Below are 18715 nucleotides of genomic sequence, written 5' to 3'. Positions count from 1 at the left end.
TTATACCTCCCTTTGTCACCCTGTGAAATGTGAAAAGGTTGCTGATGGTCACTGAGCATTTATTTTCAGTTCATCATCATTACTTTTAGCTAGTTGGTAACAAAGGGCAGCATGGGGTGAAACCATTTCAGCTCTCACCTGCTGCCATAACACAGAAGTTGTATTCTGAAACCAATTCCCTGTATGTTTAAAAGTAAAACATCTGCTGGTCCAAATGACATCCTCTGCAATATTCTTATTTTGTATGCAAATGTCTTTAGATAGCTAATAAGGCTGGTGCTATTCCATCATCAGTTTTACTTTCAAGCCAGCCATCAGAGTATTCAGATATTTCAAATGGCGGATAATTCATTTTGGAAGGACTTCCTCCTTTTGAAAAGTTCATGAAAGCATATCTTGGCAGAGACATTCGTGACAGATTTCCACAATGCATGGGACTTGGAACTGAAAGAAAAGGACGGCAGACATTTTCAGCTGGGTTTACTTTGTCCTCTGTTGATGACAGCTGCGCTCGGGGCTTTTATTTTTATTTACGTTCTTTACAACATATTGTACAGAGTCATCGAAAGTCGTTAGTGCTCTGGAATTATCGTCAAGCATTAAAATAAATGTAAAAAAAAAAAAAAAAGACGTAAGAAGCTCCAGTCATTTCAAAAGAAGGAATGTTACTGTGCAAAACTATATTCAGTTCATGATACATACAAAACACTTTTTAAAAGGCGGTTTTAATGCAGTGTCTTATGTCAGGTGTCTGTGTGGCTTTGCGGAAACAAAAAAACAAAACATTCTAACTGATCCATGCGACTGGATAGTTAAACAGCGACTAGTGAAACAGATCTCCAGTTACAAAGACGTGGATTTTTTTTTTAGCACCTCCATTTCCGTTATGAATTTTAAAGGAACATTCAAGTCTACTATCCACCCTGCATATCAAGCACGCGGATCGCAATCCATCTTTGGCTCAGGGTTAGAGGAGGGAGCACCTTTAAAAAGAAAGCTCTGGGGGGGAGAGCAGGCTCTATCTGTGGTGATACATATGGATTTTTGGCTTGGCTTAACACGCCAGATAAGTCTCTTCGTCCCAAAGCTATCTCCCACAGCAAGCGCCTTCCTCCCCCTTTTTTCTCTCCCCGGCCACATCTCGCCGAATATCAGGCTAACCGAACCCTTATCCGCCCCTCATCTCCTTCTCTGACACCGCCTCGGTTTAATTTCCCTTCGTCTCGGAATAAAAACGCGCACCGAAGGGACAGCCACACAGTACCATCAATAACACAAAAAGGTCAGAAATATAATGACATGTTCCATCGGATGCGACTACATTTCTTCCCTGCCTCGGTAAACATGTTCTTACATGTGTACGCATGTAAAAAAATGTCTCAGAAAAACATTATTTGCTTTACTTAGGGTGATATACAGTTGTTGGTTGTTTTTTTTTTTGCTTTATATCAAATCTCATTTTTAACAAGACACACATATACATAAAACACGCGTCGTATTTGCGACCGGAAGAGAGCTAGCTGGATTATAAGTTTCTGTTTGGCGTCCTCAGTGAGAACTCAAGGCGGATTTCTGCCCATGTGTTCGCTTCCGCCACCAGTGAGGGGCAGAGGAGAGCATTTTGGCATTCGAACCAGCAGAAAAAAAAAGACAGTAAAGGGTCGGAGGATGGAGGGCTGGCAGGGGACGTGCCTCCGGGGGGAGGCGGCGTTTTGAAGAGCAAGCGAGAGGGCGTTCGTCGATCACCGGGCAAAACCGAGGGAGGGGAGAATGTCCGTCACCGAGTTCGAAAGAGAGAGGGGGAAGGACAAGGAGGAGGAGGAGGAGGAGAAGACGAAGAAGGAGGGAGGACAGAAGAGAGAGGAGAGAGGAGCAGAGCATTGAGCTGTAGGCCTGGCAGTCAGATAAGGAGAGGCTTAAAGAGGGGAGTGGATTGTGTATAGGCCTTTTCTGTGGGGGAATAATGCAGTGCCGAGTCACCAGACGACAGGAAGGAGGAAGAGATAAAGGATAAGGAAAGACTTAAGGACAGAGAGAACGAAACAGGGCTTTGGAGAGAGAAGATGAATCCCATGATGGGCGCAGAGATGAAGAGTGAATAACAGGAGAGGAGATAGCAGAGGAGGGACAGAGGGAGATGCAGGGAGAGATATCTGGTTGCCAGCACGTGCTAAAATAATTAGCCCTGGGTTGGTGTGGAGAAACGTGCGGGCGGATTAACTGGACCTAAAATAACTCTTGAGAGCGCAGAAGCTGCACTTCTTCCTGGTAAACCCTTCTGTCGGACTCCTGAGAGCGTCCGCCAGCCCCTCGGGGGCCGTGACGTCATTCCAGGTTGTCGGTCGCCGGCCGTCGAGTCGACAGCGGACAGCCTCGTGGCGCAAACAGAAACAGCGGGCGCCCCACACACCCGCCCCTTTCTCTTCCTCGCCTCCCCCTGCCCCTCCCCCCGTAGGCTGAAAAATGTGCAGCTGTTACAGTAAGCCCGCACGCTCTTATAGGGCCAGAAATAGCCCCCTTTAGCCGGGGCAGGGACACGGCGACAACCTCCATTAGCTCAAATGTGAGAGGATTGAATCACCCCGAGCTCGAGGGCTTGAACCTCTATCTACGCCGGCTGAGAGCAGGAATCATATTTCTCTCCCACTATCACTCTCCTCTCCTTCTCTGTCTCTCTTTTTCTCCAGCTGAAGTCCAGAGTGCACTCGCAGCTCCGCTCAGTGTGGGTGATTGAGTCGTAAACACTAAGGGGGAAGATTCAGGGGGGGCTAAACACAGAGGGATGTCTTTCGGGTTCCTCTTAAGGATGTTATGTGTGTAGTTAGGCCCTAAACAGTTTTACAGTTTGCCCAATGAGCGCATACGGGGGTCTCTCCGGTGAGACGTTGTAAAAATTATTTGACACTATTGCCGCTGATATAGTGGGACTACTCTTACGGCCAGTGCTGCCTTGAAAGAGTAGAGATAATGGGAAATAATGGGGGTCGCATCAGGCTGGGCAGTAAAGGAGGGAGCAGACTAGAGGAGTGGAGGCAGTCATGGAGAAGTCAGACCTTTATCTATAGGAGAAAGAACAGGAAGAGAAGAGGGAAGGGAAGTGAGAGAAGAAGAGGATAGAGCGGTTAGCATATAAATCACTTCTGTAATCTGAATTAACAAGAAAGTCAGGAAATTCACAGGGACAGAGGGAGAAATGGGACAGGAGAGGAAAAAGAATGAAGATCAGTGTGAAGGGACAAAGTTAGAGTTTGACACGGCGCCGCCGAAAAAAAGCAAATTGGCTTGTCCCCGTAGCTTGGGATTTGGTGATGCGTATCGGACGCACTTGGAGAAAGCTTTCTTCTTTTTTTTTTTTTTTCCCGGTGGATAGGATCACAATGAAGGGAACCAGAAAGGCAAAACCCGGGGAGCAGCTTTTTTAGATTTTGTTATCAAACCCAGCCGTCTTAGGGTCTCGCTTCAAATGGCATATCTTATGACCTGACAAAAGCGCTCAGGGTGCCGGCTGGTGTAAGAGATTATCACGGCATCTTAGATCTCGGCCCGTATAGCTGTGTCTACAGTATTCAGCCTGTGACAAGAGCAGATACGATTGGACTCATTTATTCAGGGACTCAGGTTGGCGTTGTGGTGGGCGTAAAGTTGGTTTGTGGTTTAACTCTCCTGCTGTCTCCTCTATGGACTTCCCACGATTTTATCCTCGGCGGCTCCCCCTCCCTCCCCTCCCTACTGGTCTGTTATTTGAAGGTGAGCCGGTTGGCGAGCTGGGAGAGGAAGCCAAGCGGTTTGGACCTCCTTGTCCCTCCCTCGCCGCCGGGCTTCTCCTCCCCATTCGTGCGGGTCAGCTCCAGCTCGATGGTCATCAGCACCCGCCCAGAGCCGTCCTCCCCTCCTCCCCCCTCCTTCTCTGTCTTTCTGACTACGGTTCGCTGCAGCTGCTGCTTGGGCTGGGCCTTCGCCACCGCCTGGCGAACGGGCTGGAGCAGCCGGCCGGCGAGCCCGCCCCAGCCCCTCCCCGTATCCTATTTCTTATCCTTGCGTGACTCCTGCTTCTTCTTTTCCGAGGCGGCCGCCTTCACCTTGGAGGGGTCGGCGGGAGGCACGGGGCCCTGTGGCGGAGGAGGGAGAGGGGGTCGGGGGGAGAACAGGGGAGGAGAGTCACTTCAGGAGGAAAGGAGCGTGAGGGTGATAGAGAGAGGAGGAGGAGGAGGAAGGTAGGAGAGGTGAGACTGGTGCATTAGAGATGAGAGGATGAGAGATGGGGTTAAGCAGGACGGTGGAGCTGTGTGAAGAGGAGAGAAAAACAACATTTAGGAGGAAGAGGAGGAGGAGGAGGTGAGAGTCAGACATACAGAAAGAGAGAGAGGGGTGAGGAGGTAGAGAGACAGTCCTTTTAGGGGAGGGGGTAGCAAGTGAGAGGGGGCGGTGTCCAGAGCTGTAAGGGGGTGACAAAACAGGTAACCATGCGTTAGGATGGGACACAGTGGCAGGCAGGATCCATACACCTGTGACAACTGAGTGACAATTGATCATCACACACACACGCACACAAGCGTGCACACACACACACACACACACACACACTACCACCTATCAAATCCACACTCAAAACAAGAAAAGCAAGAAAATCACCAAAGTAATTACTAAAAACTGCAAACTGCTGCAACTGTTGCCTTGTTAGCTCAGTTAGCCGTGCAGCTAGTGGTCCAGACTGTGAGCTTGGAACACCAGAGCAGTTTCGGTGCTTGGTTTGTAGATATCTCTTTAACATAATATGTAGAAGCTATAGCGACAAAATGGTTATGTCTGTTGAACTACAATACTACGTGTTGCACTTTCAAATTGGATCATGTTGTAGATGAAATAGTTCTTGTTGTCATGTTCATCACTATCAAAAGTTATTTTTGGATCTCTTATTTATAGCCTCCCTCTTAAATACACAGTCGAATCCGCACGCCAACCAGTTAGCTTCGCTTCTACCGTGAATATAGGCATAGATTATGCAAATGTATAACGTGGTGACACTGTGTCACAGAGTCACGGAATTAAACGTGGGACAACTAACGAGACGTTTTCTGCGGCAGACAGGTGCTTCTGTCGGAGCAGACTTTTTAACTTTCAATACCCAATTCTAATTTATGCACCGTTTTAATGAAAATACATCCGTGTCAAACGATATAACTGTCACTGCCCACACACTGCCCTCCTTCCTGTCCAGGCGTCCTTCACGTTGGTATGGATGTCAAATGAAAACAACCATTAGAAGGCGACGCCACGCCGCTCGAGGTCTCACACAGGCCTCCACTTTATCTTTGCCGCGGTCCAATCTCCTCCCTGTTCTGTAGGAACTGTTTGTCTCTGTGCCCGGGGGGGAAGTAAGATCATACAGATGTTTAAAACATCTCACCAACTATTAACCTCTCCACAAAAATCTCTGCTGTCTTTTAAACTTCTTGTTCTTGTCTCACTTGAACAATTGTCCACACTGCTACATTGACACCCCCCCCAAGGCTCAGTCTGTATTCATATGGACACGTAACGTAGAGCATAAATGAGCCTTTACATGCACGAAAACCCATATAACCCACTGATATAATGCACTGAAGTCAAGGAAAAAAAGCGGCAGAGCATAATACATGTAGGTCTCCTGCAACTAAATCATCTCAATGACTATACTTCAGTACGTACTTCACAGTGGAATAAGGCCATTAAAAAAGGCGGCGAAAACAAGGATTCTACGTAACCAAGATAATTTAACACCACACAAAAAATTCACGACCTCCTTTGAATTATTAAAAGCTTCTCTTGCTTTTAGGTTTACTTTTCAATCCCTCAGATTCAGTGTCACACTAATGGTTATGCTGTTGTTATTCAGATTCCGCTCGTTTTTTGTTTTTTTTTCCTTCTGTTTCTTTTCCGTCTCCTGTCTTTGTGGATAACTTTTCTCCATGCATAGACTAAATGCAGCATCTTGTCGGGACTGTTGAAAATAAGATGATGCGTCTCAAGGGGCTTTTCCTGCTGACAGTTAAAATCTGTTCCAAACTTCTGCCTCTCAAACCAAATTTAGTTAGACGCCAACTTGCAAGTGCCGACTGTCCTGCAGATCGAATCATGAATGCATACTGGGTATCTAACACATTTAGACGTCGAGGGTTACACTAAAAACTAAATGAAAATGAATAAAGCTGAATTATTTAAGGGCCAGCCGCACTTCAAGGCATGCAGTGAGAGAGATATTTATTTTAAAATCATATAACGGGGCAATTAAATGAATAATTAAACCTTATAGAGGAACGGGGAAACAAGCTGTAGATCTTCTGGAGCATGTGGATGTAGTCGTGTGGTCAGGGGGCGGGATCTGCTCGGCTGCCCGCGTGATATTTTTAAGCAAAGGCCAGATATCAGCTGCAAATATTCCTCTAACTAGTTTATGTAATTCAGCCATTCACTCCCACTCATTCTGTATATTGTCTGTGCAGTGTCTAAAAACATCTCCGAGGAGAAAAAAATCTATAAAAGGAAGAGGAGGGAGGAGGAAGAGGGAAGTAAAGTGAGGCTTCAGTTGAGTATAACAAATCCATCAGGAAGGACTGGACAGAGTGGAGATAAGGTCAAGGTAACACTTAACTTTACAATTGCTGTATTCCAGTGCATTAACCTGTGCGTTAACCTATGGAAAAGCATCACAAGTGCACGATAATGCTCTGATGGAGCTTAATGAATGTTCAGCCATACATTATGTAATGGTTTCTCTCGACACTGTGTACTTTTCTTCCACAGGTTGAACCACAGGCCAGCACACTGTTGTAAGGTGTTACCGAGGACAGGCAGAGTGAATGACTGAGCACGCTGGATCGGAGTTTCAGAGAGCGGAATACTTCCCCTCTAATACATCAAGGTAGTCAACAGCGGAAAGCACACCAGGGGCTGCTTCTACCCACTGAAGCTTCGACTAATAATACCCCACTGATTGCATTAGAAAATGTATCATCTTTAATTATGCTCGGTGCAAAAGCAGCACGCACTCTGATGAGACAGCAATCGAGGCGTACACCGCGGCTTCCATCCGGCTCGACGGGGCAGCTGTACAGCCCATCCGGTGTCATTACCTTCGATCATACTTACATTGTCTCATACATCACTGCATTGTTTACCATTATGCATCCCACGGTAGGCTCCCCTTTTTTTTTTTTGGTGCACTGTATTGCAGAGCACCCACGCTAATGACAGGGCTGCCTCGTAAACACACTCGAGCCTGCTTAGGCAGCATGCAGAACCACCCTCGTTACAGGGGCTGCACACACTTCAAAGGAAATGTGGGTACAGTGGCAAAATAGGAGGGACGGGTGGGGAGGCAGATAGGTGGGTAAAGTGGCTGCGTCCCCGGCTGCATACTAAAGAGAGAGAGAGAGAGAAAGAGAGAGAGAGAGAGAGAGAGACGGTGACAGGCGAGGAGGGGAGATTGAGAGGTAGATGAGGAGTGAGAGGTAGTGATTTCCTGTCCAGAACCGAAGCTGATCAGAACCCAGAAGACCTGAGGAGGAAGAGGAGAGAAACTGGAGAGGGATGGAGGGAGGGATGGACGGGGGGAGGGAGGGAGGGAGTGAAGAAGGTGAGGGAGGGTGGACAGAGGGAGTAAAAAATAAAGGGGGTGTAGGAAAGAGGGGAATTACAGACAGATAGATGCTTCTCATGGTTAGCGAGGAAGTCAAAGGCGCGGAGAGGTGGGGAAGGAGAGGAGGAGGAGGAGGAGGAGGAGGTTGAGCAACAGAGGAGAGGGAGACAGGGGACTGGATAAAAGGAATGTGAATGAGAAAGAGAGAGAGGGACGGAGTGAAGTGAAGTAAAGTGAAGTGAGAGAGGGAGGCAATTGGGGGATGGAAAGAAGAAGAATTGGTGGGGTGTGTGTGTGTGTGTGAGCGTGGATCAATACCGAGTGCACTCAATTATCATTCCAGTACAGTATGTGTGTTCGTTCCTGTGAGCCTTCTTGTGTGTGTGTGTGTGTGTGTGTGTGTGTGTGTGTGTGTGTGTGCGTGTGGCTGCTCCCACAACTCCACCTAATGGGGAGTAGCACACACCACAGGGTTCCTTTGTCTCTCTGTCTCACTCACTCCCCCGTTCGCTCCCTCACCCGCAGCCTTTTGGAGATTTGTAGTGCAAGCCCAGCAAACAGAAAGTAAGGAAGATGGCGAGGCTGATACAAAATTGTGTTGTGTCAGCAGAGCCGCCTAATAAGGGCTATTTGATCAAACAACCACTTATGAGCGCGCTATAAAATCCCGCGGGTCCTCTGTGTGTGGCGTAGCTTCAAGAGATGAATCAGCTCTGAGGAAAAATAATAAATACAAATAAAAAAAATAAATGAAAAAGAGGGGAGTGTGAGCTCAGATGGAGGAGCTGTTTTTTTTTTCACTGTATATTTCTTTCCCAAGCCAAGGCTTGCAGGGGAGTAACTGTAAATGACAACATTGTCAAATATTTCAGTGTCCTTTTGGCGGCGAGTTATTTATTCATATATGCACTGTCACCCGCCGCAGGCACTTGAGAGCAACCGACTGCAGCTCAAGAGCAACCTGACAATCATACGACAGCAGAAAGGAAAGGAGAAGACAGAGGGAGGAAGAGGGGCTCGGGGGAGATCAGAATGAGCGCCCTCGTTTGAGGTGGGAGGAAGTGTCGGCCCTCGCTGCCGTCGCACCGTGGCGTTTGAGCCACGGGGGGCAAGATGGCGCACCCCTAACCAGAGGCGGGCGCCCACAGTCGTCGCCTCCGCCTCGTCTTCACATTAGCTTAAACCTGCGGCGAAATGACTCGCTGTCACAATGGCACCTTTGATCTTCCACCTCTGATATCGCCGCGCGTCTCTCATTCAAACGCTGATGTCTGATTCAGGAGGAACGCCTTGAACTCAAGTCCCTTGACTTCACTTTTTGTTTTTTTTCCAATTATCAGCATGCAAGGCGTACAGACGATTACAATATACCCCCGCAACCATCCAGCCCCCGCATTACCATGGAGTAATCAAACAGAACTTGCCCTGGTGGCTTGTATTCACAAAAGAATACAAGCCACTGAAATGTCTGATTAATCCACCACTTGAGGCTATCACACTCCCATGAGGGAGGGAGGGGGGGAAAAAAAAATACCCCAAATCCTTGGCGTGCAGCAGTGTAAAACCACTGATAACAGCCCAGACCATAATAGCGCAAGTGATTATCATTTGACTCCCAGTGAGCGAAATCAGCAGCTCCTGTCCATTTACCAACCGTGAGCAAATCACAGGCTCCATTCAATACAGCAATAGCATTAGGGCCGTGACATGGCCTCGGCCATTTCACAGTCGCTGGTTTGATTTTTGCCCTGTGGCTGTTTACTTGCTCTGTGCTGTTTGGCCCCCCTGTGGGCACTGAAGGAGGGGTGAGGACCAGAAGAAAGAGAGAGGAAGAAAGGCAGGGGCTTGAAAGCACCTCAAACGCTGAGATGGCACTAGAATTTCAACAGCATGAACACTGTTATTAGTGTTTGCCGGGCTCAGTTTGAATGACATGTTATTTTGTTGTTGATATGTTGCTGCGAGGAGGAGCCGGCTAAGTGTGCGGACGTATCGGAGCTGTTTGGACCGGCATTGGGGGAATGCGATTATGAAACTGTGCCGTTATGCACTGTCATGTCGGATGTGTGCTATTGTGCAGCTGCTCTTCCGCAGAATGGATGAATATTCCTTCTGACAACACGTTGCTTGAGCCGAACAAACACTCAAACACTGAATGCTATTATAACCGCTCCAAAAGGATGTCATCTTAATATTTAGCGCCTGACTATGGCAGCAAATTGAGCTGTTGCATTTAGGTGTTGTCAATTGGATGTGTACATGTAACGCAAAGTGTGAGAAAAAGAAGAAGAGGGTGAGGTGGAAGAAGAGGGGGTGTGGAGGGAGGAGAGGAGGGAACTTGCCTGTCTCTGCTGTGATCCCTCTTTCTTTTTCTTGCCATGTTTGCTGGAGGGAACAAAAGAAAGACAATGTCAGGATGTCGAATCTATCTCTCCCTCCAGTGGTCAGAGGGCAGCATTGCCTGGCAGCCATCATAAAGAGTACATCAACTTAATCTACCGGCCCTGTCTCACACACAGCCCCCAGGTGCTAGATGTGTAAAGATCTCATAAGATTGGATAGGCAGAAGCAAGATGATAGATCCATCATCTTCATGATCTAGTGGATTATCCACTCAGAGGCTTTCGCTCCACCACTTTTAATCATCTTGCTTTGGACCTATGCAGTACTGTTTTGTTTTTTTTTTTTAGATTTAATCAAATTGAGAGATCATTATCGGTCTCTTTCCAGCAGACTAATTTCAAATCTAAGCCTTGAACATCTAACCAAATCATGGCATGGCAGCTATGCCAGCTTGGCCACGCAGGTGTCGATGCCAGGGATGGGCTCCGGCTTCTGCTCCAATCCCTGGCACAGACCTGACTGGCAGAGCGCCGCCGGCCACAGGCCGGTCACTGACCTGACACTGAGGCTGAAGACGCGGCGCGCCACCAGGAACCTCATCAGGTAGTAGATGACCACAATGAGCACCAGCAGGCCGAGCACCACCCCGATGATGGCTCCTGTGATCACACCAGCCTGGATGGGCACTGAAAAAGGAGAAGACGAGTGTTGAATACAGTAAGGGGAAAACGGTGCCGAGAACGTGAAGATAAAAGGAGGGAATAAAAACAAAGCAAGTGACAGAGAGAGGTTTGGAGTGTTCAGAAGAAAAAAGGCGGCAATGAAGAAAGAGAAACCAATAGAGTGTTGAGTGGGAGAGAGAAAGATGTTGTCATAGGAAAAGGGGAAACTGAGGGGGAAAAGAAAGCAAAGAGACAAAGCTGGAAGGAGAGGGAATGAGAGATTAAAGTAGAGTAGGAAAGGTAAAATAAAGGTTGAATGAAAGATGAAGAATACAAGTGCAGTAGTGGCAGAGGAGGAGAGATAAGGTAGAATAAAGGTGAGAGCAGGGTAGAGTCGCGGGGGGGGGACAGTACAGAGGAAGACGAGGGAAAAGGGGAAAGAGCAGAGAGACGTGAGGAGAAGTGGAGGAGGCGGAGGAGAAAAGGAGCGAAAGGGAGGCAGTGATAGCGATCTCAAATAGAGAGAGAGATAAAATTGTAATTGATTTCATTTAACGGGGAGGTGCGAGGAATTCTAAACGAGGCAGCGCGACGACTGGTCTGAACACAGAACTCGCTCTCTGTCTGATGCGCAGCGCAAATTGAGATTAATTTCAGAGTTTGGAATGATTATAACAACAATTGAGAACAGTTGGCCTCTGACGAAAAAAGAATCACCAAAATATGGCCATATGGGCTCAGTGGAAAGCTAATGAGCAGACACAGATGTAAGACAATGCAGGCATTAGACTTTACATACGGGGGAATTTGATTTAACTGAGAAACCCCCCCACAGGACTCCCTGTTCTCCCCTCCGTCTCACCCTTCTCAAAGACCAGCAGGCGGACGCTGGAGGGCCGGCCCACTATGTCAGGGGGGTTCTTGGCGTCGCAGGTGAAGGTGCCGTTGTCGTTGAAGTCCAGGTTCTTGAGCAGGATGGAGCCGTCACGGCGGCCAGGGTTCCCCACAAACTCCAGCCGGTCCCTGAATGGGCCCTTGTTGTCGACATAGGGGGCCCCACCGGTGTAGTGGAAGATCTGTAAAGAAGACAGAGAACATTGGACCGCTTGTTTTATGGTTCTTCTACAGTATTTGCATTTGTATTGCTTTTTTTGTGAAAGCCGATTGCTTGTTGCACCCTGTGGTGGTTAAAGTTGCATTCATATTTTATCATCATGTACAGGATCGTTACAAAAGTCTAGTCTACACAAGCAAGTAGAGCTGGTATCAAACTAAAGTGCCTTTCATAGTACTGATGAAGATCTCTCTATAGCACTGATTATTAAAACCTGTCAGTTACAAAAGTTTGAAGTCAAATCTGGCTCTGTTTGTACTTTTACTACTTGTTTTTTGACCAGATAGTTATTGATTTAAACCGGATCTTTGGTGGGTTTTGGAGGTCTTAGAGGTAAACTCCCTACAAAGTTGACATGGCAAAGTTGCTTATTTAGACGTGGTTCAGGGAAACGTTTAGAGTCTCATCTGTGCACAATTGGCTCTTTAAGATCTGTTTTGGGCTCTGAGAACTCCTGAGGAAAACTGTCTGAAGTTTTAGCTGTTAAATGCTAGGTGGTGGTTCCTATCTTTCTGCCTTTCGATCTTGGGTGCATGGTGGGCATTTTATGTGTTTTTCTCACCTTTTGATGCCAGACCAACACTACTAAATCACTAAAAGTGAAACAAAACAATGAGCTGAAAGGTCCTAAAGCACGTCCTACAGCTTCATATGGAGGGAAACAACAGGTCAGGTGCCAAGTACACATTACACTCAATGATTGTACATAAATGTGGGCCGGCAAAATTAACGCATCATCACAAATTTCACTAATGGCCTTTTTTGACGATTTCTTCTGAAGATTTATGCTCACGTTATGATCCGCGGTCCGCCCATTAACTGGGGGAAATCAGGAAGCGATGCTGCTGTAATTTTGTGGATGGCAGCAGAAACAAACCTCCTTGAGCAGAAATGGATAAAGAAAAGCATTTTGTGAATGGCAAGTCCAAGTATACATGTTAGTATATAGGACATGCCCCAAACTAACAATTCACATCAAAAAGTGAATGTCAAATGAGTTCATTTTTCTGAGAAGTTTGGTCTAAATTAGTAATTCGATACTATGGTGGGTGTATTGTTGGTACTCTTGCAAGATGGCAGCACTTGCATCTGGGATATTTTGGATTCATTTTCATACAGTGGGAGGAACTAAAGTCGTGTCGTCCATCCTTAAATAGATCAGTGACAACACTCCATGGATCCAATGTTGATAAATAACACTGTTTGGTTCATTTAATCAAAATTTTGCCAATCACAGCCTTTTTTTTTTAATTCAAAGTTCCCGTGTGGCTGCTTGTGTTAAGACACCATTTATTTACCTCCAGATGTTCTGTCCGTTTGCTGGCTGGTTGGTTTGTTGGCAGGATTACATTAAAACTACCAAACAGATTCACTCAAAACTTGGATGGAGGATCTCAGCCCAGAATAGACCTCATTAACTTTTGGTGTGGATCAGGATACAGGAACAGATCCAGGAATTTTCCTATTTAACATTGCATTTGTCAGCATTTCTGTAGAGAATAATGCATCGAACAATCAGACACATTTAGGTGGCTGGTCTCTATTAGTGGGTAGAAGCTGATGCCGATCCTGGATCTGGTTTGGCAGTTAGGGGTGGTTTTAAATTCAGAGTAACATAGGGTTGTCGAGTTTGATACTAGATTAGGCTTGGCAGAATTAAAGGGGGAAATTCTGAACGATATCCAGCCCCACAAAAGTCCTCTAAAACGGCAGACGACAGCCAAACTAAAAGCTAATTGATTTCAGGGGGAGCCTTAATGGGCACTGGGGCACAATTGGGCTAAGCAGGGGTGAGCACTAATGCTTTCACGAGGTCAAGGTCAAATTTGGTTGAAATTGTGGTAAACAATGACTTTACAGTCGGCTAATTGATGTTTTGGGGCCCGTGGAACACAAATGAAAGCCATCCATGAATTCTGCACACCCCTCTACATGGCACGATCCCACGAGGAGCCAAATGCAACCTTTAAAAAGGACGACTGCGCCATGACAACAGACAGACGTATGAAACTGTAAATCTGCCCGGGCTTGTGAAGAAATGAGCGACAGAAGATAAGTAGAAAAAAAAAAAAAAAAAGAGAAGAGGAATCTAGTTTCAAAGTGAGGGCACCGCAAGAGACGGATGAGAGCGAGGGAGGTGAGGGGAGGAGATAATGAGAGAGGAGGGGAGGCACAAAGGAGGAAGGGCCAGGGAGGAGGAGATTAAGGGAGGTGGACAGAGGGAGGCGCAGTCAGGACGGGCAGATAGAGAGATTAGAGAGATGGCAGAATGATAAGGGCAGGGAGAGTGAAATTAAAGAGCAGCGGGCAGCGAGGCAGCGGGAGGAGTGGGGAGATTAGGAGAGAAAGTTTCTGTGCGCTTGTTGTCTCCTTTTTTTAAAGTCTATACATGAATACTGCACTTAAGTGTGTGTGATGACATTTTAGATATTCGCAGTCATGTGTCGGCCAGATTAAACCAGGATTCCTTTTTTTGGCGATCTAAAGTGTCAAGAAAAATGCATCATGAAAACTTGTGAAATTTTTTTCTCGATCCAGTCCGAAAAAAAGATCAGCCGTGTTTAAATCCCAAGGTCATGATATCGAAGCTGCACAAACCGGATTCACAAGTGTCCTCACACTGATCAGATGACTTTTTGTAAAATAGTTTCAAGGGGCTTCTCTCGCCACAAATCACGCCATGTGACATCAGCACGTCACCCCCTCCTCTGAGTTAGTTTTCGTCCCTCCTCGTGCCTGGTAGGGGCGGGGGGGCGGCGAAAACCAAAAAAAAAAAAAGTCTTTTGGCAGAAGAGGTAGCCATTGTTGGCGAGTCGGCAGCCCAGTTCCAAACAGATCCCGACACACTCTCACTCCGGACAGAGTGCGACTGTGTGGAGTCATACTCGCCGCAGTCTTATCTTCACTATCAGCAGATCAGGTCCCTCTACACCAGCTCGCTAACGGAAAGTGAAAGTGGGTAGGGGGAGTGTGCAGGGGCCAGCTCAGAACTGGGAGTTAATTTCTGTTGCTACGAAACACATTTCTGTATTTCCTTCTTAAAGCCGCTACAAGGAACATTCAAATAGAGCTGTACTGCTGAACGACAGAACAGCTATTTTCCTCAAGCTGTGAGACTCTTTAACTCCTCAGCACTCCGCTTCCATAGGAAACAACTGTAGCTGTATGACTCATCCTTCCGAGATGAGCTGGAACCAAAGCCGGAGACAGAATTTGAGAATAACTACACTTACAGTGAAGAAATAGCCACTCCTCATTTGCTTACGTAGGTAATACAGAGCAATCTGTATCACATGAGACTGTTTCATCACCAGTTAAACACTTGTTGCACCCTCGTTTAATGTTTATCTGAAGTTCCTTGAATGTAAAGAAAGGTTAATGTCAAGAAGAAGCACATAACATCAGAATTTAATTTCAGAAAACAGAGAGACAAAATTATTTGGCACTTTAGCTGCTGGATTCAAAACACCATCTTCACCAACTTATCACCCACTATGCAGTTTGGTGCTGGACAGGTCGTGTACAGTCGATTCATCCAAGCTTATTTACCACAAACAGCTGCCTGCTGCAGCTGAAAATGATGCCGATGAGGTTATGTGAGTTTTGGGTTGGAAAACAACCAAAACAATGAGCTTAAAGAAGAACTTTTTTAAGAGCCGACATTAAGTTTGCACCGTGACAATCTCATCAAGTGCAGCTTTAATGTTGATGTGACTAATGTTGAAGTCTTTATAGAGATTTACTGATTACTTTGTGACAGGAAATTTGACAGGGAGGCACATTTTCTTCACAGGATGACGACATAATGGGATGTTAGTGCGCCCGTCTGTGTGTGTGTGTCTCTGTGTGTGTGTCTTACAGAGATGGAGTCCCGGGAGCCATCGGGCCTGTAGGTCCAGGAGAAGGTGACGTCCTCGGAGGTCCAGCGCCAGGAGAAGAAAGAGCAGGACAGCCGGATGTCGGAGCCGACCAGGGCGTGACGCTCCCAGCCGGTGTAAATCACTATGGCCTGGGACTGCTCAGGCACTGGGAGACACAAAGCACGGCACGGTTCACTTAGAAACGTAACCATTAAACTATTACAGGAGCTCAGCCTGATTCTGATTTAATGTTGCCTTAAAAACTATATTTACTACAAAGTCTGATAACTTGCTGTGTCAAAATTGCAACCCTCGTAAAGCAAAACAGCAAAAAGTTTGCTACATGATTTGACAGAAAAATATGCCTGTCTTCATATATCCTTGTTTACTTATACGTATATTCTTACACCTGACATAAATACACTTTACTGAATGGAATTTCTCTTAAATCACTGCAATCCTGAACATTTGTCAACCCCTATACTGTCACCCCAAAAAATACAAAGCATCACTCAGATTATCCGTTCTTAGTCTTCTCCTTGGAATCAGTAAAACATACATCCAAATACTTTGGTATGCACCGCAGACCCACCAGTAAACTGCACATTTAGAGCTGTCAGAGCCCCCATTGACTCAAACATGCACTGAGTAAATATTTGGATTATTACTGGAGTATTGGTGCTCGTCTCCAAAAGTCAAAGGGGAACATCATTTTCTCCATTAATATGGATTATGTTGGCTAAATCATGAGCACTGTTTATGCTCGAATAATATTTAATGATCGATGTTAATTTGGTTTTGGCTGCAAAATCAATATTTTACTTCCCTCGAAAATGCACTCAGCATCTCAAACAACCAGCAGAGCGCCCGGGAGCCGCACAACCCCCACCCCGCCACTCTGACATTAGCCCTGAACAGCATCGTTTCTGTATTGTTCGCTTTCACTCACAACGTGTGTGTTTGCCACCAAGACGCCCGGTTACTCTCACAGCTTCGTTCGCGCTAATGCCCCTAAGTGATCTGGAGTTCTGAGCCTCTCTCAACACCGGGAGAGTAAAGGTTCACGGCTCTCACTGCGTGCGTCCTTGAGTGAGCGCCGTTAGAGCGGCCGGCCTCCGCAAAAACCTGTCAATGAAATCACGCCTGACATTTTTAATTAAAAGTCTGACAAAAAAAACTGCAAATATCTTGACAGGAGGGGAGCAGAGAAAAGCAGTCTGCTCGAGTGAGAAAAACTCCTGTCAAGCCGCAGTTTAAAAAAGTCACAACATCGGTGGTCTTTAAGTTTGCAAGCGTCGGGACACTTGCTTTACAAGACGAGCACAGCCTTGGCCATTCATCAAAATGCACCTACGTACGAACAATATCCTCCACGGGTCTCCTAAAGGCTTTAAATCAGATCAATAGGTAAACATTTAGATATTATACAAAATGCTTGGGTTTAGTGTTAAGCCAGTGTGGAGAGAGGCATTACATATCAATGTGAGATCAATTAACTCTCCACTCAGCCTATTGACCCTTTTTATTATCATCAAGTCCATTAGATTGCAGCTGAGCACCGCGGAAGAAAACACAAGAAAAGCTCTGCTCTTCACATCCTCATTTAACCTTTAACCCCGCATCAGAGGGAAGAGATAATTTCTACATCTCCACTATCAATAGATGGAATTCACTGTGGGGTTCTTTGAGAAAAGAAAACTGAGCAGAAGTTCAAAGAAGATTCTTTCGTTAGTTTTTTTTCTCTCTCTTTTTTTTACCTATTCCCAGGAGGACGACCGACGCCAGCGCCAAAAACGTCAGCATGGTTTCTGGCTTCCACGGAGCTCCCAAAAGACTATTGCCGCCGACAGGACCTGACAGGAGTCAGTCGAGGAAGATGTTCCACTCTGGAAGGGAGTGTGAGTGGAAGGAGGAGAGAGAAATAAAGGAGAGCGGGGATGCCAGGACAGAGGGCTTCAAAACAGGACAACAACAGAAAACCCACTGTCCCTTGGTTTATACCCAACCACACCCCTCGCTCCAGGCCCGGCCCGGCCCATTCCTCCTCTCCACACCCCCACCACCCATCCACCTCACGCACCCCTCCCCCCCCCCCAACCCCTCCTGCCATTTTTCTCCATTTCACCCCTCATCAAAACAACCCAACACACATTATCGTTTCAAGTGGGAGAAACACCAGTGAGAGAAGGCACCTGTAGCTGGTGAATGAAGTCGGTAAATGGGCAACTTGGGGGAGGATTTGCAAACATGGCGTGTGGTATCACACCACGATGAATGTAAGGTGTGAGATTGCACCCTCGCTGCGATGCGATTGAGTCGGGAGGGAACGCTAATCAACGCCTGGCTTGACGGCGTGAGCGAGGGTGTGTGTGACGGGGAATCATGACCATCTGCAGTCGCTCTGTGTGCGGTAACTGCTCATATGTAAATACTACATGGGGAGCGGCGGGAGGCCGTCTCGACCCATTTTCTGTCTGTTTACAGTGCAGGACGGAGGAGATCCTGCGGCGAGGTCATTCCAGTGCTCTCTCCTCCGTCCCCAACCCTCGCCCGTCCTTCTCCCCTCTCCGTGCACTTTCACCGGGGTCCAGCGGGCCAAAACAAAGCCGCGACTCTTTGCTCTCCGTCCTCCCTCTCTCCAGATTCCTGTCGTTTGCTGACGTCTAGCACTTGGAGACAATGGAGAGAGGGGGGGACAGGGGCTGACTGGTGTTTGCCTGTCTGTCAATGGCGCTTTCTTCCTCTCGGGCCTCTCCCTTTCTTTCTTTCTTTCCTCTCCTCCTCCCTGGACAAAGCTGCGTATTCAAAGTTGCAGCGCCCACTCCTCGCTTTTCCAGTAACACACAGACAGTGTGGGGACAGACCTGCTATATATAGTTGGGTTGATATGAGGACAAGATGCGATGCAATGAGAGAGAGACGGGGAGGAGAAAATGAGAAAAGAGCCCGCGGTGTGTCTGTGCGGACACGCTGGAGTGGGATCTCGGCAAAAGCCTCATTTTCTGAAGGCCTCATTCCATCATTTTGTCACATGTCATAAATATGCATTAATTTAGCCGCTGGCATAGTGATAGTGAATACATGCACAAATTAATGGTCTGCAGCAATCCTCGAGCTT

General features: G+C 46.9%; 1 protein-coding gene across 3 annotated transcripts; it reads right to left on the bottom strand.

Moving 5' to 3' along the window:
- Positions 1 to 467: 467 nt before the first annotated feature.
- On the bottom strand, positions 468 to 17572 carry mpz (myelin protein zero). 3 transcript variants are annotated; one of them, XM_037083745.1, is made up of 6 exons: positions 17355 to 17572; positions 15597 to 15763; positions 11486 to 11699; positions 10518 to 10647; positions 9961 to 10003; positions 468 to 4109 (listed from the first exon to the last, which is right to left on the bottom strand). In XM_037083745.1, the coding sequence occupies exons 1-6, from the start codon at positions 17398 to 17400 to the stop codon at positions 4023 to 4025; spliced, it is 687 nt and encodes a 228-aa protein (XP_036939640.1). In that variant the 5' UTR covers positions 17401 to 17572; the 3' UTR covers positions 468 to 4022. The 3 variants fall into 3 exon arrangements, with proteins under 3 accessions (XP_036939640.1, XP_036939642.1, XP_036939641.1); XM_037083747.1 differs by having other exon boundaries at positions 468 to 3059; positions 17355 to 17571; XM_037083746.1 differs by lacking the exon at positions 468 to 4109 and adding an exon at positions 4169 to 4435.
- Between the last annotated feature and the right edge of the window lie 1143 nt (positions 17573 to 18715).

This window comes from Acanthopagrus latus, chromosome 21, assembly GCF_904848185.1.
Source record: "Acanthopagrus latus isolate v.2019 chromosome 21, fAcaLat1.1, whole genome shotgun sequence".
Lineage (NCBI taxonomy): Eukaryota > Metazoa > Chordata > Actinopteri > Spariformes > Sparidae > Acanthopagrus > Acanthopagrus latus.
Note: the sequence above shows the minus strand (reverse complement) of the source record. Positions and strands in the feature narration are given on the sequence as shown.

What these genes read in the sequence shown, in the direction of transcription:
- mpz (XM_037083745.1), bottom strand. Translation starts at nt 17,400, where the DNA reads ATGCTGACGTTTTTGGCGCTGGCGTCGGTCGTCCTCCTGGGAATAG. An exon ending in GCTCCCGGGACTCCATCTCT is followed by an intron (nt 11,700 to 15,596) that starts GTAAGACACACA and finishes TCTTCTTTACAG; the next exon opens with ATCTTCCACTACACCGGTGG. An exon ending in CCTGCTGGTCTTTGAGAAGG is followed by an intron (nt 10,648 to 11,485) that starts GTGAGACGGAGG and finishes CTCCTTTTTCAG; the next exon opens with TGCCCATCCAGGCTGGTGTG.